At 34.7% G+C, this 22,153-nt stretch overlaps 1 protein-coding gene across 1 annotated transcript in view; it reads left to right on the top strand.

The window, feature by feature from the left end:
- LOC125074799 (Kv channel-interacting protein 1) overlaps positions 1-22,153 on the top strand; it is a 102,696-nt gene that overhangs the window by 58,500 nt on the left and 22,043 nt on the right. The window contains exon 2 of the mRNA XM_047686226.1: positions 11,247-11,569. Within this exon, the coding sequence (XP_047542182.1) occupies positions 11,414-11,569 (156 nt within the window). The 5' untranslated portion in view covers positions 11,247-11,413. The remainder of the gene's footprint in view (positions 1-11,246; positions 11,570-22,153) is intronic.

Raw genomic sequence — 22,153 nt, forward strand, 5'->3', positions numbered from 1 at the left:
CCTCCTAGCTCCTGTGGCGCCTATTGAGGCGGGGGGAGAAGGTGTGCGTAGCGTTGTTTCCTCCTCCCCGGTCTTCTTCGGCGGATCGGGTCTGCAGCAGCGTCCACCTCCCGCTCCCGTTCCACTGCCTCCTTCTGCGACATAACGTTTTCGCAGAAGGAGCGCATTTCTGACCAGCACGCCTCGCTACCGAGCATTGTGTTGATGACGCTCGGCAGCGAGAGGTCTCCGCCCAAAGACGCCACCAGGGAATGCCTCTGGGGCCCCCACGCAGCACACTCAGTCAGGGTGTGGTACGCCGTGTCCACTGACGCGCCACACTGATGGCAGGAGGGTGACACCTCCCGCCGCGCTATCCCGTGCAGGTACTTACCGAAGCATCCGTGCCCGGTAAGTACCTGCGTCATCCTGAACGTGAGCGTGCCACGCTTTCTCTTGACCCAGCGACTCAAGTGGGGACGAACCGGCTCCACTGTCGCCAGGCCTGCCGTGGGTGACCCCAGATCCTCCTCCCATCGGGCGATCAGGGCTTGCTGGGCTATGGCCCAGCATCGGAGCAGCCTGGTGGAATATGTTCCAAACCTTCTCCTCAAAGGGAGAGGAGGCCTTTAGCCCAGCAGTGGGAAAATTTACAGGCTGCTAATGCTAATGCTAATAAGAATAATGAGAGATAGATTTCTTAGAATTTGCGAATTTGGGTGAAGTTTTAGCGAAGGGGACGTGAAATGTTGCCGATATATAACAGCGGAAATATCTACGCGGAACTGACATTGATGTACGATCGAGAATATTGTCTATAAGAGAAAACATTCCAGCGAGTTTGATATTTTGGTAAAATTTATCATATTTATATATGATAAAAGTTTTCGACGGCGCAGGGTAACGTTCGTAGGGTTTACTTATAAAAATGTAAAAAAGTCTACTTGGTGGTAGGGCTTTGTGCAAGCCCGTCTGGGTAGGTACCACCCACTCATCAGATATTCTACCGCCAAATAACAGAACACTGTATTGTTGTGTTCCGGCTAGAAGGGTGAGTGAGCCAGTGTAATCACAGACACAAGGGACATAACATCTTAGTTCCCAAGGTTGGTGGCGCATAGGTGATGTAAGGAATGTTTAATATTTCTTACAACGCCCTTGTCTATGGGCTGTGGTGACCATTTACCATCAGGTGGTCCAAATGCTCGTCCGCCAACCAATGCCATAAAAAAAAAGAAAAAAAAACGCCTCTCTTGTTGTACCATATGTCATACCATACGTCTTCAGATTCTGTTCAGTGGTTTAACTAAAATCGTAACAAACAGACAGTTACTTTCGTATTTATAATATTACTATAGATTAAAATCTGCTTCAGTGTTTTTCTGTACAACTGAAAAATTTAATATATATATCGGAGCGTGGTTACTTTAGTTGTTGATTTGGATAATTAATGAATCGAGTAGTTGGCAATAATGTTTGATGGCTGATTTACTTATAAGAGCGGGTCACCCCGAATGGAGTTGTAAGCGTCATGGCAACGCGAGTCGTTATGTTTTGACAAGCTTCTCGAATGCGATGGTTGCTTGCAAACCCATTTGCTCTTAATCGAGATGAATTATTGTAATCCTTTGATATTATTGTGGTGTACGATTATTGAATCAATGAATACAATGATTAGACGATATTAAATACGTTTTATTTTGTGAATATCTCCATTGCACGCCCACATAGTCTTACAAATGTCGGATCAATCCCGAACACAACTGTTCGGCATCCTGCTTCTCCGACATATATATAATTATTAGTTAAATCACGAATAGTGAACCATATAAATATTGGACAACATCACATATATGACTCTGATCCCAATGTAAGTAGCTAAAGCACTTGTGTTATGGAAAATCAGAAGTAACGATGGTACCACAAACACCCAGACCCAAGACAACATAGAAAACTAATGAACTTTTTCTACATCGACTCGGCCGGGGATCGAACCCGGGACCTCAAAGTGGCGTACACATGAAAACCGGTGTACACACAACTCGACCACGGAGGTCGTCAAATAAAACCGAACTGTACTAGAAAAAACCATATTGACAAAACTTTTGGTCACTCTACGTATTATAAACACGCAACAAAACCATAGAGCAAGCTTGTTTTTTTAAACGGTTTACGATCGTAAATTCTCTTTGATGCCATGATATTGACTTTGGAAGTTTTTTCCACTGAATTGAAGTAGACACGTGTCGTTTTTATACTTTTAGATATTTTAAAATTGTTAAGGCATTCTCTTGGTATCCTTTTAACAGCACATTTTAAATCTAAGTATTGACTTCATGGCAACGATACGTGACTTAACTAAAGTTCTCCACCGTCTAGACATTAATGCTGTCAGAAGTATTAACCATTCCTTACATCGCCAATTTCCCATAAACCTTGAAAACTAAGATGTAATATCCTTTGAGTTACACTGGCTCACTCACCCTTCAAAACGCAACAAAACAATACACAGTATATAAGTAATACTTTGTGTTGGAGATAAACTACCTGATGTGCGGGTGGTACCTACCCTACAACTAAATTTTTTTTCTTTTAATTTTGGCTTTTATTTATGCGATGCGATGGAGAAGACACGATGCAGATTGATCGGTGCGGTCGAGATTACAGGCTTAATTTAATTTGAAGGCATAATAGAAGTGGACTCTCTGTTAGCCCATAACCTAAAACAACACAATAACAAATAATTAGATAAACATAAATTATTATTAAGATAACATATATGAACAAACACAAAAATATTTACAACTTAATGTTATTACGCTCAATATATTTACATAAAAATTTACAAAATGGACTGAACACAAACATTAACAAACATTGAACATTAATAAGGCGAGGAGCTTTAGGAGGGAGAACGTCATATAAGGTACAACTAAATTAAAATTAAAGCACTATTCACTATTCAGATATCAAAATCCTTAAACTTTGACAGTTTTACTTGTTTTTACTTGTTTTTGTCGTAATATTATATAAAGGAGACATTTTTAGTATTTCGTACGAATATTTATAACGTAAATTCTCATGATTATGTAATCCTTGTTACAGATAAAAGTAATAATTAAAACGTCTTAAACAAAACATCCGGTATACAGAAGTAGGCACATAAATTAAATTATTTCGAGAAGGAAAAGCAAAAAATACAGCAGTTCCTCTATTATACGAATTCACAATAATATGCTATTTGAATTGAATTAAAATAAACGTTGAAAAAATAAATAATTTAATGTTCAATTAGAATAAAAGCGTGAATACTTTTTATTTTTATCTGCTGCCGTCAAATGTCATGACGTGTATTTTTAGCTTTTTTTTTTTCGTTCATAAAAACACCATAAAGTCCCTGCTACACTTAAGGTTTGAGGAAATACCGTTTGGCATTACGTCTGTCTGCAAAATTTCACAACAAAAATATCTGTCCATAATTCTTCTATAAATTCATTCAAAGTTTTATTTCTTTAAAACAGAATGGCAAGTGTTCTATCTAAAGGAATCACAGCTACCCATACACATTGACACAAATAGTGAAACTATGCTTGGCATTCAGCCAATGATAAAAAAAAATAAAGAAGCGAATTCGCGATAGACATCCATGAGATTCACGTGATCTGACCAATACATTTATTCAAAGGAGTTTGTTTGTGCGTTTATTAAACTTTATAAAATGATATATGTATGATTTCATTGCAATATAAATAAACATTACGCACCATGTATTATCTGTGGAATTTCAAAGTCAAGTGGCGTTCAAATTCAAAAAAAGAATCTATCAATTCTGACAGATGTTAAATAACAGATTACTTAAACATTATGATTTATTTTATCTTTTTTATATTAATAGCGTAAGCAGATTTTTGTCCCAGCGATTATAGGACGATTGCTCCACTTATCGGTTATGGTCTCATTTTGAAGAGCTCTAGTCGTAGATGTGCGGAAAATTAAAGAGGATTATTGATTGCAATTTGCTAAATTGTTACAAGTTCATAAAGAATAAATCGGCAAAAGTTACCGGCCGGTTAGAGAGCGATGCTACGCCTGTATAAGAAAAACAAAATTAAAGTAAATTGTTATCGACGGACTCCAATTCTAACTGAACTAATATTTGACATTATAAATTTTAGTTTAAATAATGTTTCATCGTTTTGGCGCCAAATGGGATGGGTGTCTTTCAGCTTACAATGAAATTAAAAAAAAAAAAAATTAGGTACATACCTAAAAACTCTTTTGAAAAAACTCAAAGATTCGCGAGTGACCCATTGGCTTACTATTATTTAGGTTATTAGGAATCAAGATAAACAAACCTTAGATTATCTGTACACGGCTGACAGTTCTTGATTAATATACCTTTATTTATAATATAACCAAACACACACAATTTGTGTCCATTTTAATTTTGCTTCCAAAGAAACGATTTTATCTGTCGATGTCCAAAACGCAATTTTTTTCCAAATCCAGTGAATATCATCTATTAGTCAAGTTCTCGGCGGTTGATATCGCGTCATGTCGATGTCAAATGTTGTTTAATTAGCTTCTTATGTTGTTTAATTGGAAGAGAATATAGATATACTAATACCATGAATAGAATTCATTTTGCGGATATAGCACTTTTATTGGTCAATTTTAAATTACTTAAAATGGTGTGGAACAATTAGAACAATTTTTTGGAGGATTTTCTCAATTACATTTGAAGTAATTTATCTGAAATCGTAGTTATGATAAACGGATATAGACTGTGTTAAGATATTAGCATAATTTTATTAAAGACAACATAATCAAGAGCCGAGATGGCCCAGTGGTTAGAACGCGTGCGTCTTAACCGATGATTTCGGCTTCAAACCCAGGCAGGCACCACTGAATTTTCAGGTGCTCAATTTGTGTTTATAATTCATCTCGTGCTCGGCGGTGAAGGAAAACATCGTGAGGAAACCTGCATGTGTCCAATTTTAACAAAATTCTGCCACATGTGTATTCCGCCAACCCGCATTGGAGCAGCGTGGTAGAATATGCTCCAAACCTTCTCCTCTAAGGGAGAGGAGGCCTTTAGCCCAGCAGTAGGAAAATTTACAGGCTGCTAACGCTAAATGCATCATAATCGAGGTATTAACAGTTTTTACTTTAGGTATAGCTTATTTTTTCTCCTGCAAGAAGAAAGGACTGATGATATTCTTAAGATAGTTTGGTTCTGGTAACATCTTAGTTCCTAAGCGTGTGGCGCTCTCTTATACTGTCAGACACCTTCTCTTTCGCTGCTCTCCCGTGTATAAGAATAAATATATACATTTATCTTATTAACTAAACCCTCGTCTTATTTAAATATTTCTAACGGAATTTCACATCTACCGACCGTCCCATGACTACCAAATTTTTTTCTTATTAAGTGGGGGAGGAGATGTCTTCTCGAATAATAACTGTAAATTGTATACTTCTAAAAGTCCGTAATAAGTAATCTCTTATTCTACTGTAATTTTTGAAAAATTTTCGCTGACTTTAAGAGGTGCGAACAAATATTTAATATTGACAAAATTGAGATCGCGTCGAAATAAATAATGACCAACAGTAGGCCACCACCAAGTACAATTAGTTTAATGTATTTTAATTGTGCCGACAAGGCACCGATTGTTTCGCCTATGTCACGTAGGATGGAGGAGACACCGTCAGGGCGTCACAGTAGCATGCGAAAGCGATCCTGTGGCGCTCACTGAAAAGACGGAGAGGGTACCACTGGTTTTTTAATGGATATTCCGGTGTACTTAGCGCAGTCCTAGGCACAGACGAGTCCACATACCCCCCCCCCCCACTATACGGGGGAAACGCGTAATGCGTTTTTCCAGAGAGAAAAAAAAGGCTGGAGTTGACATCACCAAGTACACGACTAGTAAAGTATGACATTTGACGTTTATAAGTTAGTATGACGGCGAATGTCAAGCGTAGCTGTCAAGCACACGAAAACCATAAAATAGTTTCTCTCGGCACAAATAAAAGCGATCAATTATTTTGTAGTACAACATCTCTCTATATATAAAAACCGCGGGTTAATATAGTTAAAATAAGGGCAAATTAATTATTTTATCATGAGATATTTTTAAACCAATGTCATGAATAGAAAACCATCTATCACCTACTAAGACACATCAGGTGAAACTACAAGTACAAAAAATATACCAAAATCGGCTGAGCCGCTCGCATACTCTTACTGATATGGCGGTATAGGGAATACCTTTATAATTGTTTTAAGGCAAAGGAATAAATCACTCGTCCTCCATAAATAAAGAAAGAGCTCCAACATTATATTACTGGATTATATCATAGACTAATATGACCCAGTATTGCTACAGTTTACGTAACGTGTGCGGTGCTGTTAAAAGTTGTGAAAAGTTAAACAAATATTAACTTTGAAAAACTCATCAGAATTGTAAATGTGGGATTATTACAATGTACAATCGGAATATAAAAGACTCGCGTCATCGTATCCGGAATATTATTTTAGCGCCAAACGCAATTTGAGCGCGTAAACATATGTCAGAATGACAGGTGACATATTGCGTTCTACGAGGTTCTTTATTATGTACGTATTGGTTCCGGAATTGTTTATTTTATTTATGTTGAATGTATGTTATGTAAAACAAAAGATTTATATGAAAAACAGTTGGTATAGAATTATTGATTTCAATTACACATCGAGATTAACTTATTAAGAGGAAAAAGTTAGACAATTATAGGGCTGATTATTATTTTAGTATATTTTATACGTTAAAATAAAAAGGTTACTTTGGTTAAAAAGGTTAATTTAAAGTCCAGCGCACACTTTTCAAATCTACTTTATACTTTTTTATATCATATTCCTGTTTTTTTTTTTTATGTCGAAGGTTTACCCGGCACATACTACCTCTATGGTTTTACAATGCATTGTCATTTTACTCGTCTGCCTTTGTCTCGTATTTAAAAAAAAAATATCCAACATCATACTCATACTCTTGCTATTTATTTCAAATTGATTAAAAACGTTAGTCACTAAGCTACCAGTTTTGATATGAAACAGTTATAACAAAGTCACGCGAGGTCGCGGTCATTATTGTAATCGCGATACGAAACTTTGTGATAAAATCTGTTTTGACTTACTTGAATAATACTGACTAGGTAAGGTTCTAACTACGATTTTAGTTATTTATACATGGAACTTTGTCATATTAAACATTTTTAGCTTTTATTTTACACTAATATCGTTCACGTGATTTGTCCGCAACATTGTTCGCTTGTGATTAGAATATGGAGTTAAGGTGGAAAAACGCATGCCAGCTACTTGCACATGCCAACATCTATCATATGAATACGTTAACTGGCATTCCTGGCAAGCAGTAGATTCTACAACATTTGATTTAATGGCATGCAATATGAAGGGGACGCAGGCGTCTGCAGAACACACATTTGTAAACGTACGTGACAGCGACAGGTATGCCAAGAGCTGATCAATTATCGTCGTTGGTGAATGTTTTTCGTTCTGTTTATCGTCCGATGTTGCGGGGACATGGTTAAGCATTTTATTAAATTCTACAGATAATCCTTCTCTCATTAGTAAAGCCACACATTCGACCTCTTCTATTTAATTCACTTGGAATGCTCTCTATTGCAAACACAAACACAGTAGGACTTTTAGTGTGCTAATGGCTCGTACTGACCAGTGAACCTCCGTGGTCGAGTAGTGTTTACACCAGTTTTCATGGGTACGCCGCTCCGAGGTCCCGGGTTCGATTCCCGGCCGAGTCGATGTAGAAAAAGTTCATTAGTTTTCTATGTTGTCTTGGGTCTGGGTGTATGTGGTGCCATCGTTACTTCTGACTTTCCATAACACAAGTGCTTTAGCTACTTACATTGGGATCAGAGTAATGTATGTGATGTTGTCCAATATTTATTATTTACTTATTATATGCCCGGGTACAGTGTTCTGGCAATTTCCAAAGGGAAAAATATTTCTAATAGACGATCGATGATCAATGATCAAGACGACCATTATCAGCGACGCGCCCCCCAACGCACGGTGACTGGGTTTTTGTGCAACCTTCCTTGCACCCTGGATTAAGACCCGCCTGCATTACCTAGGCTTTCTTCCATAAACAAATGAGATGCAATTAAAATAGTTAAATGTGTCTCCACTGCGTGCCAGTTACTTGTTCATGCGGTTAACTAGCATGTCATGTAAAGCTCGGTTTTACTGACTGTATAGTATTTCGAAATACTCTCGAAAAGTGTTTTGTTTTAAAATAATCATATCAACCAACAGCGTAGAACTGAGAATATCTATAAAACTCATCTTCCTTACCCAAAAAAACAAAACTTATGTAAATTTTCCATCGCTAGATAAAGTCCTTATCTCCTCCGAAGGTTTGAAGTTTATTCCACCACATCACTCGTTAGGAGATACACATGTCGTCGAAGTTTGTTTAACACGCGCAATTTTCCTCTTGATGTTTTCCTTTCGTGCTGACTACTGGATAAATTATAAACATAAATTAAGCAGGAAGAAAATTAATGATAGCGAAGATAAATTAAGAGATTCGTTAACGATCTACTTGTTTTATTTAATCCATAAATATTTATTCTACCGTATCATCAATTATATTCCGTGTTCCGGTTTGAAGGGTGAGCGAGTCAGTGTAATTACTTACAAACGGGACATAACATCTAGATTACATTGTTGGCGTCATATTGAGTTTTATAACTGCTAATGTCCATACATTGTACAACCAGTCCCTTCCTTCGTATGCCATTTTAAAACACTTAAAACAAATGCCAATCTTAACAGTCAATACCTAAAGTCGAAACATTTTTGCGATAATAGCTTACCTATTTTCGCAGTAACATGTTACGTCATGGTAATATTCACAGGCCGATTTACGAGCGTTAAATGGCGCCCGAACTGGGACTCTGTTAATAAATCATCGATTTTATTTGTTCGTTACACGGTGTTATTAAAATGAGTCCGTTGAGAGTTATATCTAGGTTAGACCAATATTATGTATATATTCAAATAATAAAAGGTGGTACAGTGGATAGAACGCGTGAATCTTAATCAAATGTAGCACGTTCCAATCTGGACAAGCTCATGCTTGGCTATAGACTTATACATTGACGTTTATGTATCAGATAAGTCGCACTGAAGCAGATTGTTGGAGTTATAATTTAATTAGCAAGTCAATAAAAAAGAGTGGAGCTAATGTTTGTTGACTTCCAGGCAGGAGACATGACATACTTATATAATTGTTTTTAACTAACATGACTGTATTTTTAGATGTTGAAAAAGAGTAACTACTGAGTTTCTTATCGGTTCTTCTCGGTAAAATCTACATTCCGAACCGATAGTAGCTTTACTTTAAATAGTTTGTTAAATGACGATTCAAAAGATTACTTGAATAAAGTATGTTTTGATTTTGATTTTGAATGGATGATAGGACACTTTGGAAATGAATCGATGGTTTTTTGAAATTTGTTATATTGAAAATTGTAAGACAGTGTACTTATTTTTACGATCTGTCGTAGTTTCTTTATAACAATGAGTAACTGAATTATTTTTTACAAAATTTAAAGTAGCATGCTTGTTAGCGATTACGATCTGCGGCCAATCTCCTCGGAGTGCATAATTTATTTTGATTAAAATGGCATTAATGGCTGATTGTCGATGTAATCTCTGGTTATCGTTACCAGCTTTTGCGGTTGCAGTTCGAATCCAAATATTTGTATTAACAGGGATAGGATTAGTGTTTCACTGAATCGTGTTTTTGTTCGTCGTGTTTGTTTTTCTATCCTTGTTGAATAATTGCGTATGTAGATTGTGTTTATTTATCAAATATAGTTTCAGGTTTTATGCTGCTAACAAAAATATTATTGAGGCACATTTTAATTTAACTATTTTTAATAAATTAAAACTTGTCTATCAATGCGACCTAAAATACACTTATGCTTGACATTACCGGCCAATCTCAACGGAGATTTTATATCAATACAGGATCACCTCTATTCTCTTACTCATATTCTCCGCTGGTAATCTGATACGACCGTGTGCTACAGGATCGACAATTTTAACGTGCTTTCCGAGGCACGTGAATTATAACAGTGCCAAGCCCAACTTGACGTCTGCATCTTTATAAATAAACATATTATTAATAATGTAAGTAAAAAAACAACATTAAAGAAAATTATATGTAGAACACAATAGTTAAAACTCTTTATCAAGCTTTTTTACAAGACGTAATGACTTGTCCGGCTAAAAACAGTCACGGTATCACGAGACATGCGAAATTAATTCATATTTAACACATATTTACACGAACAAATAAAGCTAATTGAAAATACAACGCCCATTGTATGAACAAGTCAACATCTTACGACTTTTTATTATTCAACATTTTAAGACCGTATTCTTCGAAACTAAAGTAGAAATTACACTGAATTATACATTATTACTGTTTCTGTACAATTTGTACAAAAGGTAACAATGCTAAATTGTTAGGAAAAAATTAAATTTCAACTAGAACGTACGCTTGTTTATACGAACTCGTTGATTCTAGATTTCGCGTTCAGAGTAAAAAGTGTTTTATTATGTGACACTAGATGGCTTTATTTATATATATATATTTATTAGCATTTTGCTTATTTATACTTTAAGTAACTATTTACTTCCAAATTTTTTGTTTATATGTTTAAAAAAAAACTCACATACGAGGTTTGAATTTTGAATATTGTACGTATTATTTAATTTATTTAACTGAAATTTAAGTTAAGTTAGATAGTTATTTTAGTTAAAGAGTTATAAATGAGTAGAGTGTGCATTCCGTACAGGCGGTAGCTCAAGGCCTACTTAAAAAAAAAAGAATTTTTGAACTCTGAAACTAAATTTCAAACTATCGTTTCATACTTTTATTTAGATAAAACAAACTGTTCTATATATAGTTAAACACGATAGAAAATGCTTGGCTGCGTTTATCGATTATTAAATTACTGCTATCGAATTCTCGGAAACATAAACTAAACGCCAAAAACTTAATACATTTTGACAACTTAGACTAGCACTTTAATGGCGACTTGCCAATTTAACGCGGGAATCGAGGTAACCAATCGTGTTAGTCGGCATAAGTTATTTATCATGCCACCGGAACAGTTCAAATGATATATATTTATTTTAACGATAAATTATCTAACACAAATATCTCTTGTTACAGATATCCTGTCCGGTACCATCCATTAATAAATTATAAGTGAACTCGACGTTATAAAGAACCCAGTGCAGATTAAAAATATAAGTGTCAATTCGAGTGTCAAGGTAGAATGTGCTAGCCACAGATAAAAGAAAACAAGACAGATGTGCAAGTGAGTTTAATAATTAATAATGGCTACGCCGCCGGAGTCTCCTGTTGAGGAGCATGCTTATGAATTGGAACCGAATCGGACGCCGAAACCGATTCCAGTTGCTTTGGAAGAGTTATGCAGACAGACCAAGTTTACAAAACAGGAGATAAGGGTCATGTATCGAGGTTTTAAAACGGTAAGTTTATTTCCCACATGCTGGATAATTAATTCAAATATGGCTGATTTTCAGTCACCTGCAGGTTTCCTCACGATGTTGTCATTCACCACCGTACACAAGATCGTATAAATGTTAGGTAGATAAGTAGCCTAAATGAGTTTATAGCTCATTAATGTTTTGGGTAAATTGACTGTAATATAATTATGATTTTTGAATATACCGGAAATAAGATCAACCGGACCACCAAATATACAGACAAACATACACTATGTGACAACAAATGTTCGAGTTTCGGACTGTTGCCTATACTTGTACTACAAGATACTATAATCTTTCAAAAAAATATATCACGCTATAGTTTCTTTCGCGTTAATTTCCGATCCGGTGGTAGACTTTTGACTATAAATAAGTAAGTGTAACACTTCTATACAACCCGCACAGTAGTACATAAGCTTACTTCGGGAATAACGGAACCAGTAAAACACTTCACCTTTCACACTGATGTTTATTCTTCACGTATACATTATTATTTTTGAACTGAATAAACATTTTAGTGTCGAGTATGTAGCAGTTCTGTTGGCACTACTGGCCTTTACAGCGTCACCGGACGTTGGGGCGAGTCCTAGACTCAGCCGTTTGAACTTTGAGCCCTTTCGAGCTAAGAGTAACGTTCGTCCCGAGGGTGTCTCCTACGAGATCGCACTTCGGCTCAAAACGTAGTCGGTGGGGTGGGACTACACAGACATTTCTCGAACATTAGTATTTACAACAATACCAAACGTTAGCGCGATTTAATTTCGGTACAGCGACATCTATTATTTAAATAATAAAACACATTAGGAATGACTTTTAACTAAATACTTTTTGCACGGCTCCTATCTGATATTGCATTTAATTACATACACCTAATGACACTGATGATGAATGAACTCAAACTCAAATTCCTTTAATTCAATATAGAAGCATTACACTTACTTATTGATAGTCAAATTAAACACTACCACCGGTTCGGAAAAGGAAACACCCTGACCTGAGAAGAACCGGCGAAAGAAACTCAGTGGGTCGAAAAACTGTACCGATCATATAACTTCCATATTGAATAAAGATTTTTGACTTTACATTAACAGCCTGTAAATTTCCCACTGCTGGGCTAAGGCCTCCTCTCTCTTTGAGGAGGAGATTTGGAGCATATTACACCACGCTGCTCCATTGCGGGCTTGAGGAAAAAAAAGAAGATTTTTGACATTGCTAAATATCATGATTCTAGGTCAACGGGAATTCCCCTATAAGTTTTGATTCCTTTTTCGAATGTACGGGAAATGCGTCAAAAACGGCCAAATCTCTTTATTGCTAAGACTTAGAGGTTTGATTTTTGGACAGCACCAAGGGATTTAGTATTTGGTATTAATACCAACTACCTCTACGTGACTGCAACGAAGTGATATAAGTGTTCCTTTTTTTTCAATTACGGAACCCTAAAAATCGTTGCGACCCTTCTACCTATTGACTTTGTATTTATAAATTACGAAAAAGAGTAAGAGTGCTTGGTAATTTTTATTTGTGCCGTGTTGTTTATTTTAACTTTAAAGGAATAAAATTCGAGATGTAATCTCAAACGTTGAATAAAGTTTACCCGTACGACGTAGGTACGAGCAATTACATATTTCAACTGGTATTTATGTTACCGGTAAAGTATGAAATCAAGGTATTGTATACAAGTCCTAGGAAATTTATACAATACCGAAGCTATTTAGGAAACGTATAAAATATTGTTTCAAAAACTATTCAATAAATAAACGTCCTAGGAAATGCGTACAATACCTAGAATTAGTCCAATATCGTATTAGGAAATAAATAAAAATAATGTGTTACAAGACTAGCCCTAGCCTACAACAATACGGTGCTACGTCATAGGATATCATAATTAATAATATCATTAATAATGTCACATTATTATTATTACATATTATTACAATTATTATTGTAATTAATTGATCAATAATTTGTACAACTTTAGTTGATATTATTTTATAACATTGAATACTGACATGTAACACTATTTCTTATTTTAAAAGTGATTGAGCTGTCATTAGGAAAACAATTGGATGATTGGGGGCATTGTAAAAAGATAGAGAGAGATTGAAACATCATTGTACAACATAATTTTATTTTGCCATCCCGAACTACTGAAATTACAAATGCCTTCTATAATAAAGCACGTTGTTCAAATGAGAATGAATTTTTATTAAAGCACTCGTTAAGACAACAACGTTCAGGCAACAAACATATCGTAAAATATAATAATCTTCATATTATCTTACTCATTAAAGCTTCGAAGAACAACTATCTAGTAATTTTTAAAATGTATTTATCATAAAATCTAAGCCGATATAAATAAAGTCAAACTTTCGTTAACAATACTCTCCCCTCGCCCCGCTATCCCCGCTTCATCATCACCATCAGCAGCCTGTAAATTTTCCCACTGCTGGGCTAAAGGCCTCCTCTTCCTTTGAGGAGAAGGTTTGGAGCATATTCCACCACGCTGCTCCAATGCGGGTTGGCGGAATACACATGTGGCAGAATTTCGTTGAAATTAGACACATGCAGGTTTCCTCACGATGTTTTCCTTCACCGCCGAGCACGAGATGAATTATAAACAAAAATTAAGCACATGAAAATTCAGTGGTGCCTGCCTGGGTTTGAACCCGAAATCATCGGTTAAGATGCACGCGTTCTAACCACTGGGCCATCTCGGCTCCCCGCTTATCCATTGCTATCTCAAATGTGTGCCACTTCCGACTGCTATTCAGGAAACGTATAGATTTCCTAGGAAATGTGTCTAATATAATTTATTTTACACATTTCCGGGCGATTTTAAGAATTACATACATTTCCTAGGAATTGTATAAAATATAAGATTTTAAATTGACATGGTTATTTTTATTACTAACAGTATTTAAAACGGTATATTTACCATGTTTTTTACTTTTATTTGATGGAGCTCGATATTCGACATTATCTCCGAATGTCTTGTTCACGTGAACAATAATAAATAAATAAAATATAATAAATTAATAAAAAGCATGGTAAATATCCCGTTTTAAATACTGTTAGTAATTGTATAAAATGCCTAAATTTCATACATTACCTGTAACGTTTACAATAAATAACTAATTTTAAACGTTCCACTGACTATTCTAAAACTCAGGTAAGCTTATGTATATATACAAACAAGTTTCAGTAAGGTCAGTTTTTCATTTATCATTTACTTAAATTAGTTAGTGTTACGAGACTAGCCCTAGCCTCCAATACGGTGCTACGTCATAGGATATCATAATTAATAATATCATTAATAATGTCACATTATTATTATTATTACATATTATTACAATTATTATTGTAATTAATTGATCAATAATTTTTACAACTTTAGTTGATATTATTTTATAACATTTAAACATGTAACACTGACGATTGGGGCATTGTAAAAAATATAGAGAGAGATTGAAACATCATGGTACAAGATAATTTTATTTTGCTATCCCGAACTACTGAAATTACATTAGCTATCTCCCCGAGCGTCCATTTTCGCGGTGGATTAAATACGGTATCACAATTACAATATGACGGAAACACTGTTATAAACCTTACTCGTAAATAAATATATTTGTGGAATAAAAATAGAAATTTCCTGTGTAGTTTACGAGTTTTGCGTAAACATAAGAAACAATTATAATTTTACTTGGTCGTAGGGCTTTGTGCAAGCCCGCCTGGGTAGGTACCACCCACTCATCAGATATTCTACCTCCAAATAACAGTACTCTGTATTGTTGTGTTCCGGTTAGAAGGGTAAGTGAGCCAGTGTAATCACAGGCACAAGGAACATAAGATAGTTCCCAAGGTTGGTGGCGCATAGGTGATGTAAGGAATGGTTAATATTTCTTACAGCGGTGGTGACTACTTACCAGGTGGCCCATATGCTGGTCCGCCAACCAATGCCATAAAAAAAAACGATACAAACAGACGCGGCGAACGACTGAATTTATTTAGACTAGTGTTAGCGACTATCCCTAGCCCCCAAAATGGTGTTATGTCATTGCATTATATAATAATAATAATTATTATTATTAATTAGATCACATTATTATTGTAATTAATTGTTTCTTATTTTAAAAATGATTGAGCTGTCATAAGGAAAACAATTATGATTGCGAGGCATTGTAAATAAATATAAAGAGATTGGAACATAGTACCACACATATGTATATTTATAATTAGTTACTTTATCAATTATTTTTTCGCTGCCTATGACGTGACGTACGTAGCTACTGGCGACCACAGAATACCAGCGTTGAAGCTCATTTAACAATGGTTTCAACACAAGCTGAGTGGTTTACCAATTTGGGCATCACATTCTTTCCTGTTTTTTGTCATTTTGTATATTTTTTATTTTATTTTATGATTTGAACAATGTGTATGTCCAAATAAAGAGTTTTTGATTTGATTTGATTTGAACATCATTGTTAAACATAATTTTATTTTGCCATTCCGAACTACTGAAATTACACTAGCAATGTTTTAAGGTCTCCGATATTTCGAAAGCTTTTCTATATCTATTGTAATTTCAGTAGTTCGGGATGGCAAAATAAAATTATGTTGTACAATGATGTTTCAATCTCTCTCTATATTTTTACAATCCCTCACAATCATCCAATTGTTTTCCTTATGACAGCTCAATCACTTTTAAAATAAGAAATAGTGTTACATGTCAGTATTAAATGTTATAAAATAATATCAACTAAAGTTGTACAAATTATTGATCAATTAATTACAATAATAATTGTAATAATATGTAATAATAATAATAATGTGACATTATTAATTATATTATTAATTATGATATCCTATGACGTAGCACCGTATTGGAGGCTAGGGCTAGTCTCGTAACACTATATAAGGCTACGAAGCGCTGTTTCTTTCGTCAATTACGTTGAAATATTTATTGCCACGAAAATACCTTTATGACCATCGAGAAAGTTCATTCTAAGCGTACTCGACTTTTACCAGTTAACTGACATTCTCTGTAATTGAAATTGAAAAGAGTAACTACTGAGCTACTTGCCGGTTCTTCTCGGTAGATTCTACTTTCCGATCCTGTGTAACATGACGATGCTTTTATGAGCCTTGAAAATTAAAGTATAAATAAATATAGAACAACATCACATTTACATCACTCTGATCCCGATGTAAGTAGCTAAAGCACTTGTGTTATGGAAAATCAGAAGTAACGACAGTACCACAAACACCCAGACCCAAGACAACATAGAAAACTAATGAACTTTTTCTATATCAACTCGGCCGGGAATCGAACCCTCGGAGTGGCGTACCCATGAAAACCGGTGTACACACTACTCGACCACGGAGGTCGTCATGATTTTGATTTTGAAATCGGATTAGGATTAGTAGTGACTTGGTTGAAGTACTTTACGCTATCCGTCTGGGTAACCTACTCATCATAAATTCCTCCACCAAACAGCTGTACTAGTGCTATTGTGTTCCGGTTAGAAGTGTGAGTGAGCCAGTATAACATACAAGGCAAAAAATCTTAGTTACCATGGTTAATAGCACATTGTCGATGTAAGGAATGGTTAATATTTCTTACAGTTCTGATGTTAATGGTGGTGACCATAAAATACCTACCACACAAAAGTAGTTTCGGAGATAGGAACCTACATTAAAACTTTAAATTATACAAAATAAACAGATTTTATACCTACATCAATGAATTATGAAGATAATACGAAATACATTTTATTACCCGAGTACCTATCGCACGTAAGTATTACGTAGTTGGCACCGTCCAAGGTCCCGGGTTCGATTTCAGTTGAATAATGTGTTTGTTTACGCGCTATAAATTCAATGGTGTATGGAATAAACTTGGAACATGAACAGATAGAAAAATATACAATTCTAGTTTTATTTTAAACGAGAAAACTTTTGCTGTTTACGTATTGTAATTTTGCTGAATTTAAATATGTATTCAATAATTGTTTATTTAAAAACTAGCGACCCGCCCCGGCTTCGCACGGCTGCAATGTGGTGCCCTAAGAGATAGACATATACTCATCGCGGACTTTTTTGAAGACCGTTTTAAGGTGTACAATACTGAAGTACATTATTTTGATCTATCTCGTAGGGTTCAGCCAGCGTTTACAATGTAAGCGAAAAAAATGTATAAATTTACGACATCACATTAGAAACTTTTAAAATTATCAGTGTTACTTAACTATATTGTCTATGTATTATATACAAAAACCTTCCTCTTGAATCACTCCATCTATTAAAAAAAACCGCATCAAAATCCGTTGCGTAGTTTTAAAGATTTAAGCATACAAAGGGACATAGGGACAGAGAAAGCGACTTTGTTTTATACTATGTAAAGATGTGCTTTTATATTTTAGGTTAGGTTATATATAAACATATATAGTAGGGATGCAACCGATACCGATACCGATATATCGGCGATACAGCAGGTTTTCCGATATATCGGTATCGGCGATATTTTTCTGGCCGATACAACGATACTATTCAAAGTACATGTTTTAAAAAAAATATGTAAACGCGCCTCTTGTTTTGTCATTTTCGTTGCAAACGAGATAATACTTTGTTTTTTAAACAAAAATTTGATTAATGCTTTTTTAGTTACTAACTCTTATTAATGAACCTTAATTACTGAGCTTAATTACCAATATTCACATTCCAAGTCTGTAACGATTTATTTTAATATTTTTTTTTTAAATAAAAACATTCAATCAACATGTATTTGTCGGAGAAGCAGGATGCCGAACAGTTAGGTTCGGGGATTGGTCCGACATTTGTAAGACTATGTGGGCGTGCAATGGAGATATTCATAAAAAAAAACGTATTTAATATTGTCTAATCACTGTATTCATTGATTCAACAATCGTACACCACAATAATATCAAAGGATTACAATAATTCATCTCGATTAAGAGCAAATGGGTTTGCAAGCAACCATCGCATTCGAATCGCCTGTCAAAACATAACGACTCGCGTTGCCATGACACTTACAACTCCATTCGGGGTGACCCGCTCTTAAAAGTAAATCAGCCATCAAACATTATTGCCAACTACTCGATACATTAATTATCCAAATCAACAACCAAAGTAACCACGCTCCGATATATACTTACATTTATTTTACCTTTATTTAAATTCGATAAGTGTATCGGTATCGGTATCGCCGATATTTTTCTAAGAGTATCGGTATCGTATAGGCAAAAAGTAAAATTACTTAAAACGATTTTTCAGAATCAGTGGAAACGGTTACCCGTCGTCATCAAATCGATGACATCTGATTTTAGATGTTTTGATGTATCGAATTCATATCTACCAGATACCACAAGCCGTCTGATCAAGCAGTCAGTTTGTGTTCTTGTAATTGTACCGTTATAAACTGTAAAACTCTTCTCGGATAGTAAATCAAGTCAACTACTACCTTAAGCAAGTAAAATTGATGCACGACGCTGTATTTATTGTAAAATATTTATTACGATGTTCAAGTATACCTAGGGTGACGTCATCGTAGGTATAAAGAACATGCTTGGTTTTATTCGCCTATTCTAAATCTGTAATTAAGAAGGTTGAAAATATTAACTACCGAGTTTCTTGCGGTTCTCGGTAGAATCTACATTTCACAATTAAATCGGTCATGAGGCTCCAATCAACATCTTTCAATATTCCATATTGTACTCAATCGACTCCCACTGACACCCACGGAATGTATTTATTTCTCAAATGGGTTCTCCCTTTTGGGTTCTCCCTTTGGGAAATTACTTTTCAAGCTGTACTTATCCACTTCTAACGGAAACCCTAAATTGTTGGGATAATGACAGTTACGGCGATGTTGATTGATATTAAACGTGGCATTTCGGCGTTGCCAAAAAGCACCACAGAGCCTTTTTCATTTGAAATAAGAAGGCAGACTGACAAACAATAGACACTGGGACTTGTGAACTTGTTAGATTTTTTATAGAGACTCAATACATTATGTCAGAATATTTTAAGATAATTACTAATTCTTTATTATATTTTAAGGTTTTAAGACAGTAAAAGATTATATATGAAACACAAATATTTATTTAACCATTATAATAGCTGTAGCCGAGATGGCCCAGAGGTTAGGACCCAGGCAGGCACCACTGAATTGTCATGTGCTTAATTTGTGTTTATGATTCATCTCGTGCTCGGCGGTGAAGGAAAACATCGTGAGGAAACCTGCATGTGTCTAATTTCAACGAAATTCTGCCACATGTGTATTCCGCCAAACCGCATTGGAGCAGCGTGGTGGAATACGCTACAAACCTTCTCCTCAAAGGGAGAGGAGGCCTTTAGCCCAGCAGTGGGAAAATTAACAGGCTGCTAATGCTAAAAATGCTAATAGCTCTAGTAATCGTAATATTGTATCAATTACCTTAATACTAACTTTGTATCTTGATAATTGCAAAAAAAAACGCAATTCATATATTCATCAATAATTTAACAAGCAATAACAATTATACTATATCACAAAATTATATCGCACCTTAAATGTTAGCAGCAACTTTCTGGTCCAGGATCAAAGTGAAAAGTAAAAGCCTGTACCGAGCTTCCATCACTTATATAAGCCTCACTACAAATCACGTGACTCACAATAATGTACAGAAAAGTCAAAGTACCCTCATATTTAATATCAATGTTATCAACACAATTCAAAAAGAACTTAAATTAAATTATTGTTATTACAGAATTGATTAAAACATACAATAAATAGTGTAAGCCTTGTTTTTAATTGTCTAATTATTTATTTATTTCTTACTTAATCTGACAAGCTCATATAAAAAAAAATGATAATTAAGATAATGATTTAATACGAGATTACATTAAAGATTAAAAAAGCTTGGACTTAGTATCTGACTTCTGATATAATCTATATGACGGGTTCCCGGGTACCATATTGTTTTTAAAAATAACGACGTCAGCATTGCTGTTCGGCTATTCGTCACAGAAGCCCCGTTTGTGACAACAACAATTCATATTTATAACTATAAGAGAGTGGGGCAATCTTATGATTTTTAACAATTAAATTATGAATAAGTACGCTGTAAACGGCCCCACCGTTTAATTATAATTTAACGTAACTATAGTAGCGGCACGCTATGATGGCCGTTTTGACGTTTTCCCGCTCATGAAGTTTCGTATTTAATAAATAATTACATCAAAGGAGCAAATTGTTGTTCTTTATTGTCAATAGTGACGTGCAGTTAGTCATAAAATTTATCGAATGTGATTTCTAAACTACAAATATTAGGGTACCGCGAAGATAACATTTTTTTTTTTGCGTAAACGTGTACGTCACACTCTCACACTCGACCTCGTAGTCGGTGTTATATTTGTGTTGACAGTAAATATTTTATCTATTTTATAAATTATTTATTTTATTTTAATTTATTTATATATGTTTATTGTAATGTGTTTATAAAGTTATTCATTCTAATTCAAATTTTTGATTTAAATTGATTTCGTTCGAATATATTACTTAAACTTATTTTATATTTTTTTCATTAAACCACATCAGATACTACTTGCAACAAAAACTTGAATTAAATTACTTGCAAAAAACAAAGATCTGAATATATTATATCGATAATAAATTTACATTTCAGATCACTTTTTTAATGTGCCAAAACGGCCATCGTATAGTTTAATTTATGTTTGTATTTGTGTTCCATGGTGAAGAAAAACATTGTGAGGACAAATCAAATAATACTTAGAAAATTGATTACTGAAATTGAAGCTTATAAAGTTTAGTGAGAAACAGAATTTATATGACGACGACAGCGATAGATCAGCGGCACGCCCGTCATCGGTATGAGCTTCTGGTGCAGGGTTCCTAGGTCATCGTTTACATTTCACATCACTTTTTTAATGTGTCAAAACGGCCATCGTATCTTGCCGCTAGGATAACTTTAACAATGATAGAATAATTTGACATATAACAATAAACATAGCTTATTATTTTAAAATATAATTGAAATTATTTATAACACATCAACATAAATGTATAATGGTGTTTCGCCGATAAATAAAATATTAATTGTCGTTTACACATAATCTGTAATTAAAATGGTAGCTACTGAGTTTCTTGCCGGTTCTTCTAGGTAGAATCTACTTTCCGAACGGGTGGTAGCTTTAAATTTAATTCAACAGTGTAACATGACGATTTAAAAGTGCTAATTTTGATTAAGAATATAACAATTTAGGAATAAGTTTATTTTTAAAGAATTGTCTATGTCCAAATCAATTTATTTTTGATAAGTTTATTATAAATTTGACAGTACGCCAGAGGACTATGTATGAGGTCTAAGCCGGAAGGCTCTGTAATAATAATTAGTATAGTGAATTTAGAAGAATAAAAGGAAGAAGGAAAAAAGATAAACAAACCTTAGATTTAAGTACCTATTTCACGCGATTCGCTAATAGCTCATCTTTATTCTACACTATTAAGAGTTTATGATTATCTTTGTTTATAACACAACACTA

This window comes from Vanessa atalanta, chromosome 28 (genome assembly GCF_905147765.1).
Source record: "Vanessa atalanta chromosome 28, ilVanAtal1.2, whole genome shotgun sequence".
NCBI classification, from domain to species: domain Eukaryota; kingdom Metazoa; phylum Arthropoda; class Insecta; order Lepidoptera; family Nymphalidae; genus Vanessa; species Vanessa atalanta.